The sequence below is a fragment of the Aotus nancymaae genome, unplaced genomic scaffold, assembly GCF_030222135.1.
Source record: "Aotus nancymaae isolate 86718 unplaced genomic scaffold, 86718_ANA_hifiasm-v0.15.2.pri h1tg000036l, whole genome shotgun sequence".
NCBI classification, from domain to species: Eukaryota; Metazoa; Chordata; class Mammalia; order Primates; family Aotidae; genus Aotus; species Aotus nancymaae.
In genome coordinates this window covers 22,217,413-22,240,569 of record NW_026988450.1, presented here as the reverse complement: position 1 = coordinate 22,240,569, position 23,157 = coordinate 22,217,413, and the positions used below count along the sequence as shown (strand labels likewise).

The window sequence follows — 23,157 nt, the reverse complement described above, 5'->3', positions numbered from 1 at the left end:
AACCTAATAATAATAGTAATAATTTCCATCTTTAAATAAAGCTTCTCATTTTCCATAGGCTATAAGGGAAGTTAGATGATAACTATTTAAGGAAGGCCTTCTTGGATTAAAGAATCCTACTGTTATCATGTGTAATACAGAATAATATGATAAATTTTTTATTTAAACAATCTACACCTATAACAGAGACTAGGAACTGGTGTTTGCTGGCTGAATAAAATCTTCATATATGTTTTGCTTGGCATGCATGCTATTGTTTCAAATTTGCATGAATTGTCAATATTTGAAATCAGGATTATTTCCTGCTTTCCTTAAGGAGGAAAGTAAGATATACCAGGAGGCAGTAAGATATAGTGACACAGGGAATAGAAGACCAGATTTGGCACCTTTTGGAGGTCCTGGGATTTAATCCTCATGCTGCCTTTTGCTGTGTTGTTTTAGGCAAGTCATTTCACTTCTTTGAGCATTGTTTTCCGTTTTCTTTATTCCTAAAATAATGAGGCTGATACTGATCTTACAAAGCGATTACAAAAATGGGGGTAAAATATATAAAGTTCTAAGGATAGTGGTCATACATAATATACTCCTACTGATTTTATACTGCTTATGTGATTATTAGTACTACTAGCACTTATTGTTTTTATTTATTGAACAAAGACTTATTGTGCACTAAATATTTTGGGCATTTTTTCTTTATGATGCCTAATGAAAATTGGAGCCAGACTAGTACACAAATGGCATATAGAGTAACTTTTTAGGTGCCTATATGCATCAAACGACACATAAATGCTCAGGGTTGAGAACAACCTCAAACTTTCTTATTCAGTAATTACAGTTGTTAAAATTTGTCTTAATAATCAGAGATACAGATTTTTATAGAATGTTTCCTATAACATTATTTATAATTGTAAAACAATGTTGGAAACATAAACAGTTGAAATTATATCAAAATGTTAATAAGAATTATCTGCTATCAAATTAGGATTAGTTTTTAATTTCTTCCTTATATGACTGTATTTTCTAGATAATTGTCTATAATGACTTTGTTATTTTCATATTGTGACTACTTTTCAACAAAATAAATGAACTTAAATGTTTTAATTTAGCCCGATATAGTGCATTTGAATTACTTACACATTTCTGAAAAGTTCCTCTTGAAATCTCCTCAGCCCTCACCCAAGGCAGCCCATCCTTTATTTTGCTTATGTTGATTACTACGAAGTTTTCAAACCATAAAAACCAGACCTGCCTGTTTCTACCTTGCACAGTACTACTGGCTAGTCTTGTCTTTATTTTTCATGATGCTTTTTGTGGCCCCCAGTACTGCCATTCAGTCACCAACAGAGCCTTCCTTGTAATTTTCTTAGTCCCATTGAAACCTGAGACCAGCCAGGGCCCTGTTTATTCCCTTCTGGATATAGTTTGACCCTCTACCCTCAAGTCATGCAGGTGGGGTTCACCAGATACCCCAGGAGATCCCAGATGCATTGATGGGGCTATAAGGGGTATTGTGTCCAGTCCTGGATCCAAGAGAGCAGCCTGGCTAAGTGGCATTTCTTTCTCAGGATCATAAATTTGGACCACTGGATTTGGGGTGTCTCGAGTTGTTTATGCAGCTCCACAAAAACATTTGTTCCCACACACCATAGGGGTGGCTCTAATGACCCCTAAGTGCTCTTTCCCCGAGTTAACTATCTAGAGGGTCTTCATCTATTTCTCATTACAACATCTATCCCCCACTATCCTGTGCACCCCTCTCTAAACACATACTCTCTTCATCTTGCTTAGCAAATGAGGTATGGAAGCAAGCATATTACTCCAGACTGGGGAAATGCGGAAGATAGAACTTAAACCATAAAAGACTCCATTGTTACAATGAAACATCTTGATTAGAAACAATAAGTTGTCACTGTAAGGTACCGAACAAAGGAATTAGGTTGACTATGCTTTACCCCAACTACTTGGGATCAGAAGTGTTTTGGATTTCAGAATATTTGCATATATATATATATATATATATAGAGAGAGAGAGAGAGAGAGAGAGAGAAAGAGAGAGAGAGGTATCATAAGGATGGGATCCAAGGGTAGATACAAAATTCATTTGTGTTTCATATACTCCTTAAAAGCATAGTCTGAAGGTAATTTTATATAATATTTGTAACAATTTTTATATAAAATTTGTAATAATATTTGTACATAAAACAAAGTTTGTATTAAGTACTTATGTGTAGAATTTTCCACTTGTGGCAATATGTGAGTGCTCAAAACATTTTGGATTTTACAGTATTTCGATTTCATATTTTCAGATTAGGGTTGCTCAACCTGTAATCTATATATCCTCTAAAAGCCCAGAAAGACATCAAATCTTAGGCACAATTAGTAGAATATCTATTACCCAGATTTTAGTACATGCAATTTTATTCTCAAGCACATGTGTTTGTCTGAATTACTTGGTATTTCTGAGGCACGCAGAGGTATTTGTAACATTTTGTATTTTAAAGTTTGTTTCTGAATGACATATATTATAATTTATTCTTGAGATGCAAGAAGCCAAGGAAAGGAAATGCATCTTGTGTGTTATTTTAGAAATAGGATAAAATCCTTCCTAATATCTAGTGTACTGCCCAGTATCTTAGCTAGTTTTTCTGTTTCAAAGGTACTTTTAGATTTCTGCATGTTGCCTTCCACAGAGGACAAGTCCTGCAGAGACTACTATGTAAGTTCATTTTATCATCGTAATTTGAAATTTGTTTTGTTATAATTCTTTGAAAAATATTAAAAATATTGTTACTATTGATCTGTAATCTACTGTAAGTATTGGTCTCATTTATCATGTTATTATCTACCTGTGAGAGAATTTTTCCATTTTCTCCTCAGTTTTCCCCTAATATTTTAATAGTTTCTAATGGCATCATTTAGTGTTATTTCTAGTCTTTATATTTCCTTGGGTAGTTCTTCCTTAATAATGAAGATCTAAGAGAGCTAAATGATCTTTTGAGAATTACTCTCTTTCCATGCCTATGAGATATAAAGCAATTGAATAACAGTCTTTCAGGATATTTATTTTTAGAATTAATATTCAATAACTTAATCTCTTTTCTCCACTTGAAATAACTCAACTTTGTTCAAATCACTTAATTTTCAGCAGAATTGTAACTTGTGTATTTGATTTTTCAAGAATGATTTTGGGGGTTCTATACTTGACTAACTGTAGTTTTAAAAATATATATATATATCTTCTACAGATCGAGTATAATTTCAAATATCTTCAATGCCCATTAGAATTCACCAGAAAAACAACACCTACACAGGATATTACTTATGAACCTCTTACAGCCCTCAATGTAAGTTCAATGTTTTCATTATCTAGGTAGTTTCTAGCTCGGTTCTAAAATGTTTTGATACAGTAGTCTAAAACGTTTCAATACTTGATGGATGGAGAGAATTCCAGTTTTATAGTTCTATGTCTATGTCTGCAATGTGACTCAACCTTCTATTTTTTAATAAAGAAAGCAATCTTTTTTTTTTCAATTGCTATAAAGTTCTACACTTCATTTCTAATGGTCACTTAAGGCCTGCTCCAATACAGAATAAAATATACCACGGACAACACAGGTAACGCTTGCCACTTCTATCCACCTACATATTCAAGAGTTTTCTCCACAGGAAAATGCAAGGGGTGATATTTCACAGCCACAGCTTCTAATTTCAGCCAGCTGCTGGGATCCAAGGTAAATGCTGACCATTCAGAGGTTCTTAGATCTTAGATTCCAGAGGAATGACCCAATTTGAAGTAGGCTTTGAAGACACAACATTAACTTGAATTTCTCAAGAAACTTTTTAAAAAGAAGCTATTATTTAAAAGATGCTTTTACATTTCCAGCCAATGAAGCAATGAAAATCATGCTTTTGATTCCTTTCAGTCTAAATCAAAGGTCTCAAACTGAAATAACAACAGAGAAAATAGTAACAGATGAGTAACTTAGGCTTCTGGTTAAAAGGACAGTGACTCCTAGTTCAACAAATCATTGCCATGTGGCAATAGCAGCCCACACTTGTGTAAATACTGGCAACAAATTAAAATTGTGTCCATGCAAAACAAAACATATTTAAGGACTGGATTTGCAAATTTTGGTCTAGATTTGTGGTATCTAATATGGGAGGCAGTAGTCATATGTGGCTTCCTAAATTAAAAAGTAGTTAAAATTAAATAAAGTTAATTTATCTTTCAGTCACACTAGCCACATTTTAAATGCTCAGTAGCCTGTTTGACTTGCAGCTCTCATATTGCACTGCACATGTAGAAGACATTTTCATCATTGCAAAAAGTTCTATTGGACAACACTGCTCTAGTTCAATGAAGAATTTTCATTCACTTTCAATGAATTCATTTCCCTACATTGAAGCCTCTGGTACAGACCATGGCAGCAGCCATCACCCAAAGTTAAACCTACAAGGCTTACTGAGTACTTGGAGCGTAAAGGATGCAGACTCATGGGGATTTTATGCTCGAAACACTGGTGATGGCAACTGACTCACCTTTGCTGTAAGCACTTTAGCTCTCCTTGAGTATGTTATATTTTGCTATTAGTATAGTTCATAATCGATAACCCAGTGATCTAACAGTAACTACACTATAATTATACTTAGAAAATTTGTTGCATATGTATGTTTTTAAATTATAATTTAAAAAATAGATAATACTTCTATTAGGAAGAAAACATATCTATTTTTGTCTCCATTATTAGAATAAAAATAGGAGGAAATAAGATCTATGTAGCATATAAAAAGAAATAGACAATATATAACAATGGGCAAAGTATAATTTAAATAAAATAGGTTCACTTAGATAAATGCAATGCACTAGGTACCAAACCAGCATGTGATTCTATGATGCCTTAATAGCTTAGGAAACCTTGCTTTAGTTATAAATGAGTTGAGTGGGGCTCTTCAAGAAGGCAGCTGGCCTGATGAGAAATTATTGTGCACAGAAAATTTGAAAGTCTAGATGGACCAAATAGAGAACATAAGAAATCAGATGCTGAGATTAAGACAAAGTGGAGCCAGTGAGAAGCTAATTCATTAATGGTGCATGCAAGAGTAGAGCTACTGTAGAAAGTGTAAAGTCTTATTTGCACTTTATTTGGGAGATACTTAAACTTACAATGTACTTGCATGCCTCAAGGGATAGGTTTGCTGTATTATTAGTTTAAAAGCAGAGTTGCAAGATTTCAGAAACATAAGAGGATTGTTTTGATGAAGACACATGGAAAACAAATTTCTGTATGTGTCTCTAGTATGGTGTTTTAAAATACAATTAATAGTAACATTTTGAATTACTCTCGAAAATATTTTTCCATATTTTTTAGTTTAGCTTGAAGAAACCATTAATTTTCAATGGAAAAAAAGTCAATTATGCATGGAAATTTTGATGAGGTTTCAAAAACAATAGTTAGATCCTGCCAGGTTCCCCCACCCCCTGCCGCCCCCAGAATAGCTAGATATGTAGCTTTATGGGCCCCACTGCTCATCCAGCTGATAATGAATATTTGCAACAAGGAGTTCTTTAGTTCCCCCAGAATATTGTGTACAAATATATCTCAATTACTTTTCAAATGGTTGGTGTAAAAATAAATTTTTTTAAAAAAAGGTTAACCTGGAAATATTCCATTGTTGTTGTCGCAGTGGTAGTTTTTAAACTGCAATCTCTGGCTGCTTGAATCAGAATTATTGTGGTTCTTGTTAAAATGAAGTTTCCTAAGGCCCATCTTAGCCCTACTAACCAAGAATTCTTGACGGTAGACCTAATAATCAAAAATTTTAAATAAGCTTCTGGAGGCTGGGTGCAGTGGCTCACGCCTGTAATCCCAGCACTTTGGGAGGCCAAGACAGGCAGATCACTAGGTCAGGAGAGATCGAGACCATCCTGGCCAACATAGTGAAACTCCATCTGTACTAAAAATACAAAAATTAGCTGGGCGTTGTGGCTCATGCTTATAATCCCAGCTCCTCGGGAGGCTAAGGTAGGAGAATCCCTTGAACCAGGGAGTCGGAGGTTGCAGTGAGCTGAGATCATACCACTGCACTCCAGCCTGGCAACAGAGTGAGACTCCGTCTCAAAAAAAAGAAGAGAAAAAGGAAAAAGGCCTTTGAAAAGATTTTTATGAACACTAAGATTGAGGAAATCTAATGCAGTGCTGATAAAAACTAAAAACTATAGTATAAGGTTTTTCAAAATGTAGGTGGGTGTTTAATGCAAAAACTAGAAGTTGTTTGATAGAATAATTTTGGGAAGTACAAAGTTAATACAAGGAAGCTAAAACTAGAAATTCCAACTTCTATCTAAAAGTTATCTAGAAAGATGGACATTTTTAAAAACAAAGATAGAAAATTAAAGGATAATGTATAAGAATTTTCTAGAAATGAAATATATACTTCATCAAATTAAAAACTATACTTCCCCAAGGGCTAAGAAGACCATCTTGGCTGCATCATTTTTAATTATAAAAGTGAAACAATAGTATTATTTATCAATAAGGGAAGGTCTCAATAAACTACTATATCCAAATAATGGAATATTAAACAGTATTTAAAAACAATGTTCTTGATGAATCTTTATATAACATTGATATGTTTCTAGGTTGAATAAGCAAATTGAAGACATAATTTGAGTAAAAACATAAATACAAAATAATTATCCTTTTTCTCCATAACTACATGTGAGTTTTTAAAAATCGGTGTTTATGTATAGAAATATAGAAAAGGATTTGGAAGGATGCACAAATTAGCAATGCTGTTACTACTGAGGAAATGGAGTTCTGCCCAGAACTGAGGCTTAGATGTGGTAACAACTACAGCCTATTCCAATTTTTCAGTAATTTAAAGAAGAATTTATTTGGGTATTTCTTTTTTTTTTTTTTCAACTTGTGCTAAAAGCATAAAGTTAAAATTACTGTCTTAACTGTTTTCAAATGTATAGTTCAGTAGTGGTAAGTATTTTCACATTGTTACTCAAGAGATGTCTAGAATTCTTTCATGTTGCAAAGTGAAACTCTGTACTTATTAAACACTAACTTCCCCTCATCTTTCTCCCAGCCCTTGGCAACCACCCTTCTACTTTTTGTTTCTATGAGTTTTCTCCACCTTAGGTACTTCATATAAGTGTAATCTTACAGTATTTGTACTTTTGTGACTGGCTTATTTCAATTACTGTAATCTCCTCAAGGTTCATTCATGTTACAGCATGTGATAAGACTTCCTTCTTTTTTAAGGCTGAATAATATTTCATTGTATGTATATATCACATTTTCCTTATGTGTTTGTCTGTTGAGGACATTTGGGTTGCCTTCCCTTTCTGACTATTGTAAATAATGCTATAGCAAACATGGGTATACAAATCTCTCTTCAAGATCCTGCTTTAAACTCTTCAGATACACATTTAGAAATAGGCTTGCTGGATCATGTGGTGATTCTATTTTTAATTTTTTGAGAAACCTCAATACTATTTTCTATCATGGCTGTATCATTTTACATTCCCACCAGTAGGGCACAAGAATTCCAGTTTCTCAGCATGCTCACCAATACTTGTTTTTTGTTCTTTTGATAGTGGCCATCCTAATGGATGTGAAGTGGTATCTCATTGCGGTGTTAAACTGCATTCCCTAATAATGATTGATATTGAGAATCTTCTCATTCAATAGTAATAAGCAATAGTGCTTACTGACTATTCATATATTTTCTTTGGAGAAATGCCTGTTTGTAGCCTTGACCCATTTGTAAATTGGGTTATTTATTGTCTTGTTGAATTGTAGGAGTTCCTTATGTATTCTGGATATTAACTTCTTCTAAGATATATAATTTGCAAATATTTACTCCCATTCCATGGGTTGCCTTTTCACTTTGGTCATTGCTTCCGTTGCCTTGTAGAAATTTTTAACTGTGTATAGTCCTATTTGTCCATTTTTGCTTTAGTTGCCTGTCCTGTTGGTATCATAGCCAGTAAATCGTCCTCTCTTTTTCCCTTAATTAGTCTAATAAAATTTTGTTAATTGTGTTTATCTTTTCAAAAAACCAACTCTTGGTTTCATTGATTTTTTATGTTGTTTTTCTATTCTCTATTTCATTTATCTCTGCTCTAATCTTTATTAATTTCTTCATTTTGCTAATCTTAGGTTTACTTTGTTCTTTATTTCCTTGAGTTTTAAGGAATTATAGATTTGAGATCTTTCTTCTTTTATAACCTAGGTGTTTACCATCATAAACTTGCCTCTTAGTATTGCTTTAGCTGAACCCCATACATTTTGGTATATTATGTTAGTATTCATTTGTCTCCAGATAGTCTCTAAATTTCTCTTTTATTTTTTCTTTGACCTATTTGCTGTTTAAGAGTAAGTTGTTAAGCTTCCATATGTTTTTTGATTTTCCTATTTTCCTTCTTCTTTTGATTTCTAGTTTTATTCCATTGTAGTGAGGAAGATATTTTATATGATTTCAATCTTTTGAGATATTTAAATACTTGCTTTGTGGCCTAATACGTGGTGGTCTATCTTAGAGAATGTTCTATGTGTGCTTGAGAAGAATGTTTGTTCTTCTGTTGTGTCAGAGGATGAACTATTCTGTATATGTCTGTTAGGTAAAGTGGTCTATGCTGGTGTCAAGTCTTCTGTTTCCATGTTGATCTTCTGTTTGGTTGTTCCATCCATAACTGAAAGTCAGGTAGTAAAGTCTCCTATTATTGTGTTACTGTTTATTTCTCCCTTCACTTCTATCTAAGTTTGCCCCATATTTTTGGGGGCTCTAATGTGATGTGTGTATGTATTTATGATTGTTGTATCTTCCTGGTGAGTTGACCTTGTTATTATTACATATTGTCCTTCTTTGTTTCTTGTCACTATTTTTGTCCTAAAGTCTATTTTGTGCGATGTAAGTATGGCTGTTTCTTTTCACTTCAGGTTCTCATTTGCATAGAGTATCTTCTTCCATCCATTTACTTTCAGCCTGTGTTCTTATATCTAAAGTGAGTCTCTTGTAGACAGCATATAGTTGAATCCTGTGTTTCATCCAGTCAGTCAATCTTTGTATTTTAATAGGAGAGTTTACCACTTTATCTTTAAAATAATTACTGACAGGAAACAACTTACTATTGCCATTTTGTTAATTGTTTTCAGTATGTGGTTGCTTTTTTGTCTCTTTTCCCCTATATCTCTGGTGCTGTAGCAAGTCGTGCTACTGGGACACTGCCTAGTATCTGTCGGTGACACAGTATCTTCTCCGGTGCTAGACTAAGTCCCACTGATCTACTTTGTTATCAGTGATCCCTTCCTGGCACCCATTAGTGTCAGAGCTTATATTCAAGCAAGATAAAAATCATTCCATTGGACAGCCCTTTAGAAGTCAGAAGTTAGTGGATGTTCCACTCTTTTCTTTCTCTTTCCAGGGAGAAGGCAGGATTTGGGAGTTTTCTCCCAATGTGATTTGCCAGAGGGAAGAGCTGTGGCAAGTAAAGGCCATGAATTTTCCTATTGTCTTTGATATGGTTCTTTTTGGCTACATGCTCACCTTGGGTGCAGGAACCCCTTAACTAGGTTCTAGATTGCTTGCTTACAAAGGAAATGGTCTGTGTATTGTTTTTAATTCCATGTCTCTATGGAGGAAGGGGGACCTGGGACTTTATATTTTGCTACCTTGCTGGTATCAGTCCCTCTATTTATGTATTTCTTGAATAATTAAAAACTAATTTTTAAGTAAATACAAGTAGTCACAAATAACTCTAATGAAAACTTATGATCTAGATTAATTCAATTTAACAGCTATATGTGTATTCTACTGCATAAAATCCTTCTAGAAAGATAAGGCTGAATTTCTTCAAGGACAGAATGAGGGTGTAACTCCTGCTAATTTATCTTTAATATCCTTTCCTGTTGTAACCCTGTATTAGATTAAAAAGCTTATGCTAGGTCAAGAAGTCAGAGATCTAAAGAGACAGACTGAATCAAACAATTGTACTTGTACAAAATGGTTCTAATTTGTTTTTTAAAAATGTTGATCTAATTTTTATTTTTTCAAATGTTCTAAAATAAGTGTTACTATTGCAATATCAAAACAAAGTTCTAAAACCAGACAATAAAAAGATTATTTTATACTCAGTAGTTAATTATGATTGTTTTTTATTATTATTTTTATTTCTCAGGCAATGGTGCAAAATAACCGCATAGAGCTTCTCAATCATCCTGTATGTAAAGAATATTTACTCATGAAATGGTGGGTATTGAATAGTATTTCTTGTTTAATGCTGTGCCTATTCGATCTATTAAAAAGTCTTCAAAACAATTATATTTTAATGTTTTATCTTTTGTTATTTTAATGTTTTTTACTTTGAAAAAATAAGTAAGGCAAATATTGGTATTAAAAATTCTGGCATTGTTTATCATTAAATGAAATATTTGGAGGGTGGGAGAGAATTATATAAGACATGAAGAAGCTCTTTAGAGCCTACAATTTATCTGTAACATTAAATGAAATAGTTGGGGCATGGAAAGGAATCATGATATAGAACATGCAGAAGTATCCTGGACCCTGAAATTTAGTTGACAATGAAGAATGAGGTGTGTTCTAAAAAGAGCACTCATATTGCTGTCAGATTATATGTGTTAACATATCAGCTCTTTTATTAGTTTGTTAAGTCATAATTTGCTTAGAACTTGAGATTAGTTCTCTGAAAATGAAAAAGGTGAATTAGAAGATTTACTTCATTCTAAGCTTCAGTGAATTTACCAACGAGATTTCTGAAAGAGATTATAACCACTTTTCCCCCAGGTATCTTACATAAATATTTTTGTTTAAAATGACTCAATTCTGGTTTGCTTATATTTTTGTAGGATGGCTTATGGATTTAGAGCCCATATGATCAATTTAGGATCTTACTGTCTTGGTCTCATACCTCTGACCTTTCTCGTTGTCAATATAAAACCAGGAATGGCTTTCAACTCAACTGGAATTATCAATGAAACTAGTGATCATTCAGAAATACTAGATACCACGGTAATTTCACATTTTAACTTTTTAAAATAAAGGATTATAAAAATTGTATTTCTTCTTAAGACTACTAAACTTATAATAAATCAGACGTATCAGGACTTTATTATAAATAGTCTGTAAGAATTCATATATAATACTAATTTCTCCTAAAATCCTTTGTGGAAGGAGAGGAAATGTAAACAAACAGGTCAACTAATGAATTTGTAAACTAATTTAAAAGGAATTAACATGTGTTAGATGCTAGCTTAAATACTGAGGTGTAAAACTTTAAAATACGTGTCCAAGAAGGCAAATATGTGGTTGCCAGGGACTGTGGGACATCGGAAATGAGGTGAGATTCTTTGTGGATATAGGGTTTCCATCCAAGATGATGAAAAAGTTATGGAACTAGATAATGGTGATGGTGGTATAATACTGTGAATATACTTAATGCCACTGAATTATATATTTTAAAATTTAAATTTACATGTAAAATATAAGACTTTTAAAATGGTAAGTTTTATGTTACATGCATTTTGCCACAATAAACAATTTTATATAGGTCTACAGATTCATATTCTTTTTAAATTCAATTAGCAAATTTTCAACTTCACTTAACAAGGACATTCTGAAATAAGGGTGTGTTCACCTCTAGTAAATGATATGAGTACTGGCGTCAGTTCAATTTTCTGTTTAAGTCAAAGTGAACAGTATATATAAATTAAGTGAAAAAAATGAACACAGGGAGGGGAGCATCACACACTAGGGTGTGTAGCGGAGAACTAGGGGAGGGACAGCTGGGGGTGGGGAGTTGGGGAGGGATAACATGGGGAGAAATGCCAGATATAGATGATGGGGAGGAAGGCAGCAAACCACATTGCCATGTATGTACCTATGCAACAATCTTGCATGTTCTTCACGTGTACCCCAAAACCTAAAACACAATAAAATATATATTAAAAAAAAATTAATAGTGAAAATTATAGAAATGTTAAAGTGTTTTATATTCCTCATAACTATATGTCTTATCTTTTTCTGTTTTAGGATTCATATCTAATAAAAACGTGTATGATTTTAGTTTTTTTATCAAGTATATTTGGGTATTGCAAAGAAGTGGTCCAAATTTTCCAACAGGTATGTAATACATTTTGTATCTCTAAAGTTGCAAACACTTTAATATGCAGAACATAAATTAATTTACAAGCTATTACTTGAAATAATATTGTCATAATAAAATTACATAGCTTGACTAACATATAGATTAGAAATACCAAGCATAAATGTTTCAAAATGCAGAAATCACATGATTTTAGGTAAAATCGCTGTTTGATATATCTATGAGAAATGTTCCACTTTTACTGGTCCATAAAGATCTGTGTGGCTACAAATGGTCATTATGAGTGACCTTTCTGTCTTTTCTCTTACATAGTTTTAAAGATTTTGCTAACATAATAGTTAGATTTTGAACTTGATAATTTTAAATGTAAATGTTTATAAAGAAGTTATCTGGCCCAAGACTCCATTTAAAATGGGTCATTCTTTGAATTCCTTTACTAACACAAATGCTTTTCTTGATTAAATAAACCTCCAAGTTTTAATACAATTTTGGAACTTTTTACAGCAAAATTTTTACTTTATATTCTACCATTTAAATGAGTGAGCCAAGTTCAGATCACAACCAAGTATATAAATTATCTGTAGCTTGCCCTTCCTTTGGTTCATAAATGGCATGGATCCTTCATTTCTCAGTATGGAGGTTGAAAGTCTTTTATAATTATTTTTGTATATGTTCATGAACAATATTTTTATAAATCATATGTCTTTTATACAACATCTCACTTTCTGTGAAAATTTTCTTTGTTGCATCATGTAAGCACATATATATTTGCATTTATAAATTTGATAAAATGCTTTGCATTTTAAAAATATTATACATTGCAAGTACTTTCGTATAGATACTTTAAGAAATTTGTCACAATTCTGATAGTTACACTGTAATGTTGCATTTTACATTAAACAATTTAAGGCATATTCCTTAATCATTCTTGCCATCATTTTCATTTTCCAGAAATGAAAATTGCAGATTGTAGTTTAAATTGAGCTATAAAGTTATATGAATTCTCTTTCAGATTTGGTCTCTACATTTTCTTATTGATATTTAAATAGTCTATTGGAAATTTAATACCCAATACATAAAAAGTTTGAAAATATCATTATTATTTGTTTTTATTTCCTAATTAAGTCTTAGTGCATGTCTCAAACCTTTTTAGACAAGCTTTAGTTCATAAAGATAGCTACACATTCATGTTCTTATACAGATAGAAAGACCCCAGGAACTGCTAAACCAACTTGCAATTCCCAAGAAGTTTTCTTAATATGAAGTGGACTCCACAGGGAAAACCCAGCAATTTGTAGGATTTCCTTATGCATAACTCCCACAACACCAGGTTAACAGAGGACTCTGGGACATCTCCGATCCCGATCCATACCCCAGGGGCTCTGAAGTCAATCCAGGATGGCATAATGTTGCTCCTTGGTCCTAAACTTCTCTCCAGATGGCTGTAAAGCTAGAAAAAGTTTATTACTGGGTACATATATATAGTCATCCATAGATGCTAGGTCACAATATGTGGTAATTTTTTATTCTTTTCTATCACAGAAAAGGAATTACTTTATGGATATAAACAATATTATTGAATGGATTATCTACACGACGGGCATCATTTTTGTGCTGCCCTTATTCGTTGAAATACCAGCTCATGTGCAGTGGCAATGTGGAGCAATGGCTATTTACCTCTATTGGATGAACTTTTTATTGTATCTTCAAAGGTAAAACAAGCTTGAATAATTTCCACATCCTTTAAGCATTTTTAATATCAAAAGAAAAACTGTTATAAGTGGTATAAAGTTAAAACTGGCTTACTCCTTTTCCAGTTGTTTCAAAATGTGAAGAACTTTTTTATACTCTATTAAGGAAAGGCTGGAGCATAGTTTCAGAGTTCAGAATGTAGACCAGGATTTCACAAACTTGGCACTATTGAACTTTATGGCCAGATAATTCTTTCTTCTCCTCCTCCTCCTCCCTCCTCCCTCCTCTCCTTCTTCTGACTTCTTACTTCTTCCGCTTTTTGTGGAGAGGGACTGTCATATATATTGTAAAATACTTGCCAGCATTCCTAGCTCCTGGCTTCTACCCACTAGATACCAGTAGCATCCACCCCACTCCAGTTTTGACAATCAAAAATGTATGCAGACAATGCCAGATGTCCAAATCATGTGGTGTGTGCCCTGCATTAGGTGCATTCCGGTTTATGAACTCAATCTCTGCATTATCCAACATGCAATTTCTCTCTAATTTCTTTATTAAGCATTTGGTAACTATTTTTTATATTAAGAAGCTATTATTTTTCTCTCCTACTTCATTGAAGTAATGTCCAGTCGTCAAGTGGTACAATGATTTATGATAACACTAGGGCCTGGCATGGTGACTCATGCCTATAATCCTAGCACCTTGGGAAGCCGAGGCAGGCTGACGCTTGAGTCCAGGAGTTTGAAAGCAGCCTGGGGGTGATGCATGCCTGTGGTCCCAGCTGCTCAAGAAGCAGAGGCAGGAGACCACCTGAGCCTGGAAAGTCAAGGCTGTAGTGAGCAACGATAGCACCACTGCACTCCAGCTTGGGTGACAAAGAAAGACCCTGTCTCAAAGAATAATAATAATAATAGATAACATTAATAACGAAAATAAAAGCAAAAATAATTTGACAGCTTGAAAATTAAGAAATGACTATTCAATTAATTCTTGTGTTTTCTTTTTCAAAGTAACTGGCCTCAATGATCTCCTCTGTGAAATCTAATACCTGATTTAATACCTAATAAATATTGTCAGTGAATGAGTAAATTCTGACTGTAAAAGTGAATAAATGTGTTTTTTTTAATTTTTGTAGATTTGAGAATTGTGGAATTTTCATTGTTATGTTGGAGGTAATTTTGAAAACTTTGTTGAGGTCTACAGTTGTATTTGTCTTCCTTCTTTTGGCTTTTGGACTCAGCTTTTATGTCCTCCTGAGTTTACAGGTAAGACAGTTGCCTCAGTAGTTGATTTTGTCACTGTGAGTTATGGAAATATATATTTATACTTAAATATAAACAGTCTAGAAAATTCATAATTACATAAAACAGTATTTGAATAGTTTGCTGTATCTTTGAAATGACTTTTATTGCAAAGAAAAAGTATAGTCTTGTTAAGTAATTCTGTCCATTGTAAAAAAGTTCATGTACAATGCAGATGATTTATTAATTATGCAGATAACATATTTTTGATAAATTTGCCACTGTTTATTAATATTTTATCACTGCATTTCAGTAGCTACATACCTATGACTTTTACAAAGTATTCTGAGTATAATTTTTATCATTCTACCTGCAGGAAACACTTCATTGTATACGCTTTGCATTTCATTTGTACCTCACCATCTGTTTTCAGGATGCCTACAGCTCTCCATTGCTTTCTATAATCCAGACCTTCAGCATGATGCTAGGAGATATCAATTATCGAGAGTCCTTCCTAGAACCATATCTGAGAAATGAATTGGCATATCCAGTTCTGTCCTTTGCACAACTTATTTGCTTCACACTATTTGTCCCAATTGTCCTCATGAATTTACTTGTAAGTAGTTTTTTCTTGCATTTTCTGTTTGTTGATCATTTGAAACATTTCATAATGATAATTATTTTTAACTTCTTTAATCTCCCTCCACTGGGGAGATGAGAAAGTATCCACTGTATATTCATTCAACACTCATTTGGTGCCTGGGGAGCACCAGGCACATCAAGAGGCTCAGGGCATGCAAAGATGCCTGCACTTGGTAAATACTGAGAATCTACTAAATGCCAGGAACTGTTACAAGTTCCGTGAAACACTGGGGAAGAAAGCAGACCAATATTCAGTCCCAGTGTGATTACAAACTAGTCAGGAAGTTAGGTAATAAACAAATAAATATGTAGCATAATGTTATGGGGGTGACAAATGCTATGAAGAATTAGAAGCAGGAAAAGGCAATAAAGATGAAGGTGTGTGATGTTTTGGAGTTGAAGAGGGGGTCAGAGGTTAGGCAGAGACTTTGACGAAATATATTGTCTCTATGCTCGAATTTACCATTGACAAGAGATTCAAGTGGGGAAGTCTGTCATGCAGAGGGCGTCTGTGACATTCAGATGCCACCTTGAACCCAGTCAAACCTAGACACTATCAGCAGACATGAGAGTGCCCTTCCACGTGGAATTCTCTAGAGAATCTGCTCAAGCCATGAGCATGCTGGCTGATGCAGGCAGAGATGCGTCCACTGCAGGTCCATGGAGAGCCCTTACTGGCATTTTTGTGCCTGTTTTTTCTTTTATCCATTTATGCACACATGCACATATTCCACACACTTTCCCTGAGTCCGACTATTTACCAGAGACTGTGCTAGGCAGTGTTTCTGGAAAAAAACTATGCAAACTCATAAGTATTTTGATCCACTTATTTGATACAACTCCAGAGTTTTATTTTGGTGAACTAGAAAAACAAAGGATGGGACTAGGAATAATGGGGAATGACATAGAGCCCACATTCTTCTCTTATAACCGTTTATGTTTTGGGAGAAAATTGTCCAGAAGAGAATCGGGCTTAGCAGTAGTACAGGCTGGCCCCATGCTGAAGATCCACACATCCGGCACCCAGTGTGCATCTCTATCTGGATGTCCTGGAGGAAAATCAAAACCAGCAGAGCCAAGACTAATGTTATCTTTCCTTCAGAATCTCCACTGCCTCTCAGTAGAATCTCCCAGCCATCTGACTCACATCATTGGCGGATAGTCTCTATTTCACTCTCCGGCTTTTTTCCTCAGTTCTTTCAATACTTCTTTGGCTTCCACATCTGCTTCCAGTTGGCTTGGACTGTCACGGTTCCTCATCCAAATGGCTGCAGCAGTCTCAAGCACATCTCTACCTTATCTCACTGCTTTGTCTATTTTCTCCTACAAATGGTCACCATAGTGATGCTCTGATAATGAAAAACTAAATGCATCAGTGGCTCTTTTAAATGTTTTTCCATACCTCTCAAAAGCTTTAATCCAGTCCAAACCCATCAGCATAGCAAGCAAAAGTCTCTGTGAGTTGGATCTTACCCAGATCTTTTCCAGCGCCCCACGGTTCCCAGGATTTACTCATAAAAGCCCACTCCTGAGTGTGCCACACTTTCCTTCAAGCTGCCTAGACTCTGTATGGGCTCTTTCTTTTGCCTCGAAAACCTCCCACCATGGGTTAATGCTACGCTTTCAAAACAGCTCAAATGTTATTTCTTCGGGCCAGACTTCCTTAACCACCACCCCCTTCCAATTACCTTACTCTATTAGGTGCTCTTTCCTTGTGTTACCATAGTTTTGAGAATACAAACATAATAATAAAACCTACTTCCTAGATTACTGAAAAGATTAAATGAGGTAATAAAAGGCATTTAAAACAGTATTTGGCACATGATAAGCATTTAATAAATGTTAGTGACCATTAAAAGTTAATAATTGAGCTCTTCTATGGCTTCTAAGCTCAAATGTCTTCAGAGCCCAGGCAAGTATCTAAAATATGTGAAGCAGCAGGTATGAGATGGTTAGTATTTTTTTTTTTTTTTTTTGAGACAGGTTCTCAGTCTGTGACCCAGGCTTGTGTACAGTGGAGTGATCATGGCTCACCTCTGCTTCCACTTCTCAGTCTCAGCTGATCCTCCCACCTCAGTCTACCTAGTAGCTGCTACTACAGGGGCTCACCACCATGCCCAGCTCATTTTTGTACTTTTGTAGATACGGAGTTTTGACAACTTGCTCAGGCTAGTCTTGAGCTCCTGGGCTCAAGTGATTCTCCCACCTAGATTCTCAAAGTGCTGGGATTACAGATGTGAGATGCTGTGCCTGGCAGAGATGTTTGGTTTTGATGGGGGTCATTGTAAATTGGAGAGAACACCAATCTGAAAACTTGCAAGTTAAAAACCAAAACTAAATAATCCTGCCCAGCAAAACCTATTCCCTGACTATATCCAGTTCTCAGCACTAGTTTGCAAGACTTAGAATATAGTCTCCCACTCTTCATTCATTCTGTGATAGTTTTGTATACCTATTATGTGCCCTGCTCTATACTAAACACTGGGCATACAGTGGTGAACTTGATAGATCTTTTTCTCACTGAGTTTACTGGACTTTAAGCTCCTCAAGAGCAGTCACTGGCTTTTCCTTTCTGGTGCAGCATGCAAGACGCTGGCTCAGCAAAGGCAGGAACTAAGTGCCTGAAAAATAAATGCGTGAGTGAAATGAGCTAATTTCATCAGATTGAGTAGAACTGAGCTAACAGCTTCCCCTCACTTAATTCTATCTAGTCAGAAATTTCTGTTTTCTCACCAGAGTTTCCACCACCCCTAGGGTGTATCTTTTCCTTCTGAACATACATAAGATATAAAAAGGATCATTCTCTCAGTTTAGTATTCTTTCCACATTGTCAAATCACCCTTGTCTACCTTAGTTATTAAACTCCTTGAGTTTCCTCCCATGCTGTGTGGATACACCCAATTGCATCTGATATCACATGATCCCTGTCCTTTCAAAAAATAATGGATTTTTATCTTAACTGAAATGAATTTCAGATTAATTTGTGTCTTAAGTTTTCATAACACTTAAGAGTACTGAACCTCTGAATGTGGCCATCACTGTTGCAGAGGTAAATAGGCCTTATAGCTTTCTATAAGGTGTATTGCCAAAGTATTCTGCAGCTACTGCTAGTAGATCATATGTCTACTCTCCCATTTTAGCCACAGAGACCTTGCTATGGTTTGAATTTTTATATCTCATCCAAAATTTATATATAAAAGCCTAATCACCAAAAAGACGGCAGTAGAAGGTGGGGTCTTTAGGAGTTGATTAGGCCGTGAGGGGAGAGCCCTCATGAATGGAATTGGTTCCCTTGTAAAAGAGGTGTGATGGAGCTTCTTAGCTCCTTTGCCCTGGTGCCATGTGGGAACATAAAGAAGGTGCTCCCTTTGAGCAATGGGCTCTCACCAGAAACCAGTTCTGCCAGAGTCTTGGTATTGGACTTTCCAGCCTGCAGAAATGTAACCAATAAATTTATGCTATTTATAAACTATCCAGCCTAAAATATTTTGTTATAGCAGTCTGAGTGGACTAAGACAGAACTCACAAGCATTTTTAGGTGGCATGTTAAACTGTAGTGATTACATTTTGTGTCATACTTCAGATTGGTCTGGCAGTTGGTGACATTGCTGAGGTTCAGAAGCATGCATCACTGAAGAGGATAGCTATGCAGGTAAGTACAGTGCTTCCCAACTTATGAGAGTGTTATGCTCTGGTAAACCCACTATAAGTTAAAAATATTGTAAGTCAAAAGTGGGCATTTTGTAGGAATAAGCCAGTCATAAATTTATAACACTTACACTGTAACGTATGGGCTGTTTACCTTCCTGATCATGTGGCTGACTGGGTTCTGTGGCTCACTGCCACTGCCAGGAATCCCAGGAGAGTACCACATACCTAGCTAGCCCAGAAGAGATTAAAGTTTAAAATCTGAAGTACAGATTCTAATGATTGTGAATCACTTTGACACCATCATGAAGTCAAAAATCATGAGTCTGACCATCCTAACTTAGGTATTGTCTGAATTACATTTATTTAAACTTACTGAAATTAACACCATTATCGTTACTTACTTTTCTGAGAGCACAGTTATTGAGCATGGATGCTTTCTTGATCCTGAGGAGTCACATTCTATGTCTGTTTGTATGTTATCTGGTATACCTGCTCTAATCAAAGATGATGAAAAAAATGTCCTAGAACAATCATAGCAGAGAGACATTGAGAAATTGCCTGAGCATCTTTTGTTATGTTAACACATAGCCAGCCAGGTAGCTAGCAGCTGGATCAAAGCATCACTGGCATCCTAGCCCCTCTATTCGAATGAGCTCCTTATATTTTGTGCAGGGAATCACGGGGTCCCCGCAGCATGGTTTATGTTGAAGTTTTAACTGCATCCATGCAGTGTTGTTCTCTTGTGACATCTCTCCTTTTTGCAGGCAATTTGATGCAAAATTTGGTGTCAGATGTTCCTGGCTAGGTACTTGGCTATTGAATCTTTTAAGTACTTTTCTGCCGTACAACACAGTTATTTCATGCTTTTGACTGGATTGTCTTTAAATTTCAAATTCAAATGGGCATATCTGAGGCTTCAAGGATATCTGGTGACCAGTTGACTATATGCATTCGGAAACTTTGACCAGTTTGAGAGACAGAAAAATCATTTTACAGTGTAACTTTCTATTCACTCTTGTCTCCTCGTCACTTTTATGTGTCACAATTCTTTCTTCTCTGCTTTTTATACACCCCTTTGTGTCTGATGTATAGATATGTTTACTGGAACTACTATATAGTGAGATTTGCTTTCTAAGACCACATACTTTTCAATATCTGAGCATTGATGTGATTTATAGCCATAAATAGTGAAATGTTAAGAGATTTCCTGACACCACTGCTTAAAATTGTGGCTCTTCCCACAGCCCCCTACATGAGTTTTTCCCTATGTGACTTTCTTGCTATTTTTATAGCACTTAACACCATTTAATATACTGTGTATTAGTTCCAGTTTCAGGAAAATCTATGGGTGTTTCTGTCTTATTAATAATACCAGTTAAATATTTTCACTGATTTTCTATGATAATTTCCGGGGTTCCTTTTTTACCCTTGGCTCTTTAAGGTGATATTACTTTCCCCTTCCCATGCATATAGTTTTAGAGGTTGGGATTTAACAGGACATAGATACCGTCCTGAAAGGAGGGGCCAGCAGGAACAAAGGGTCACATCAAAACTGGGGAAAATGGCCAAGGCACTGGCCCAAGGCCTCCTTTCCTGGAAGGATCATTCATGTTAGTGGGTGATTAGATTCCTCCACATGATGGGGGGTTACTCAAAACCAGCAGAGAAAAATCTTAGCAAAGGGCAGTAAATGATGAAGCGCTTCCAGCTATTTTGTAAATTAGTGGAGAGTTAGTGCTAGCCCTTCCACAATGAAAATGGTGTTTATAGTGATCTGCTATTATCTTGGTTTAGAGAGGAAAGATCGAATGCAGGAAGAGCTAATGACAGGTTATTACTGTCACAAAGATGGTGTTTAGGACTCCAGGTGGGTGGATATGGAGAGGAGACGTATAAACCACTTGGCGGGTATGTCAGCAATGCCTCAGAACTGCCCTAATAGCTCTTTAAAATAACTTGGGGAATAAATAGAAAGAATAATACAAGCAATAGCACCAAATAAAATGTGTTGGGGAAGCTTGCTCAACTACAGTGTCAGTGGGGTTGAGCTGAAAACACAACCTATATTGTTTACTCTGCTCCCTGAAAGTAAACAGGACAAATCCTAGTACCTCCATGTCATCTGTGCCTTGTTTTGGATCAAAAACAGCATCAACTGGAAAACCAGGAAGCCATTCTCCTACTTCCCCTGAGTTGTTTCTTAAGCAACTCTCTGCATCCATTCTGAAACCTATATCTGAGCCCACAGTGGAACTGCGAGCAGAAGGGGACAGCTAGCATACATTTCCTACAGGGCCATTTAGTTCTCTCATAGAATCATCTCAAAGGGAAGTAAAGACAGGCTTTGGGACAACATATGGTGGGAGATGTGTTCTTTATGGGGACTCAGTTTCTCAGGGACAGGTGTCATGAGTATTTTGAGGGGCTTGAAGCTGTTTGGGTGTTTTTATTTTTTATTTGTGTGTGTGTGTTCCAAATATTTATGAATGGCTTAAATACATAAGTCATACACTTATCAAATCTGATGGTATACAGTATGCTAGCACACAAAATAGAATCTACATTAATTATAAGCTTATATAGTCCAAAAAATGGTGTGATCTGTTCATTTGGACCAGATAAGGTCCTATCTATTTCCCAAATTCTATGCACCTAAGTGGAAGGAAAACAAATGTTCTATGCATTTCTATTGTAATTTTCAGTTTTAGTTTTCAATTCCTTTTAATAAAATAAAAGGAATTGGGTGTTTTTAAATTTGGTATCTCCACTTTTCACCGCAGTTTTGGCAGCTGTAGGCAGTCCATAAACATTATATCCCCACTGCAAATCGAAAGGGAAATTCACAGAGTGCATCTTACCCTTCAACTTGGAAACCCCACCAGTTAGAGGCGGTAAAGATGCTCCCTGAGCCCAGTGGAGCCAGATTCAGTGGATCCCACCAGACCCACACTGGACTTGGGGCTTTGCTTGCCAACCTCTCCCAGGACCATATTTGAGGGACCTATGTAAATAATGAACAGATTAAGACACACTATGTATTTTATCTGTTGGCAAACATCGAGCTTTAATAAATCTTTTTCAATCAAGTTTGAGGAAATAAGATGTGACCTCTAAAACTATATGTATGGGAAGGGGAAAGTAATATCACCTTAAAGAGCCAAGGGTAAAAAGGAACCCCAGAAATTATCATAGAAAATCAGTGAAAATATTTAACTGGTATTATTAATAAAACACACAAAAACACAGCTTTTCTTGAAACTGGAACTAATACACAGTATATTAAATGGTGTTAAGTGCTATAAAAATAGCAAGGAAGCCACATGGGGAAAAGTCATGTGGGGGGCCACAATTTTCAGCAGTGGTGTCAGGAAAGGTCTTACTATTTCACTATTTATGGCTATAAATCACATGAATGCTCAGATATTGGAAAGTATTTGGTCTTAGAAAGCAAATCTCACTATATAGTAGTTACAGTAAACATACCTATACATCAGACACAAAGGAGTATAGAAAAAGCAGAGATAAATTTGGTAAACATAAACAAAAAGAGAATTAAATGAGATGAAATATCTCATTTACTATCCCCAAAAATAGTAATTATGCTTAAAATTCATCTTAAATAAACCATTTTGCACCTGATAGCACAGACATGAAAAATTCATGAAATACTCTTAGGCATGGTAGTTCTGATTCTTTTACTGCGTACCTTTGTCTTCCTCCATTTAAGCACTCCTTTGTCGCTCCTGCCCTAGGCACACACGTGTGCACGCAGACACACATTTCGCACTGTCCAGTTGT

General features: G+C 35.4%; 1 protein-coding gene across 2 annotated transcripts in view; it reads left to right on the top strand.

Moving 5' to 3' along the window:
* TRPA1 (transient receptor potential cation channel subfamily A member 1) overlaps positions 1–23,157 on the top strand; it is a 74,413-nt gene that overhangs the window by 47,189 nt on the left and 4,067 nt on the right. For both annotated transcript variants that reach the window (XM_064384272.1, XM_021670076.2), the window contains exons 17-25: positions 2,657–2,716; positions 3,246–3,344; positions 10,190–10,260; positions 10,878–11,040; positions 12,061–12,150; positions 13,676–13,845; positions 14,961–15,090; positions 15,500–15,682; positions 19,292–19,360. In XM_064384272.1, the coding sequence (XP_064240342.1) occupies positions 2,657–2,716; positions 3,246–3,344; positions 10,190–10,260; positions 10,878–11,040; positions 12,061–12,150; positions 13,676–13,845; positions 14,961–15,090; positions 15,500–15,682; positions 19,292–19,360 (1,035 nt within the window). The remainder of the gene's footprint in view (positions 1–2,656; positions 2,717–3,245; positions 3,345–10,189; positions 10,261–10,877; positions 11,041–12,060; positions 12,151–13,675; positions 13,846–14,960; positions 15,091–15,499; positions 15,683–19,291; positions 19,361–23,157) is intronic.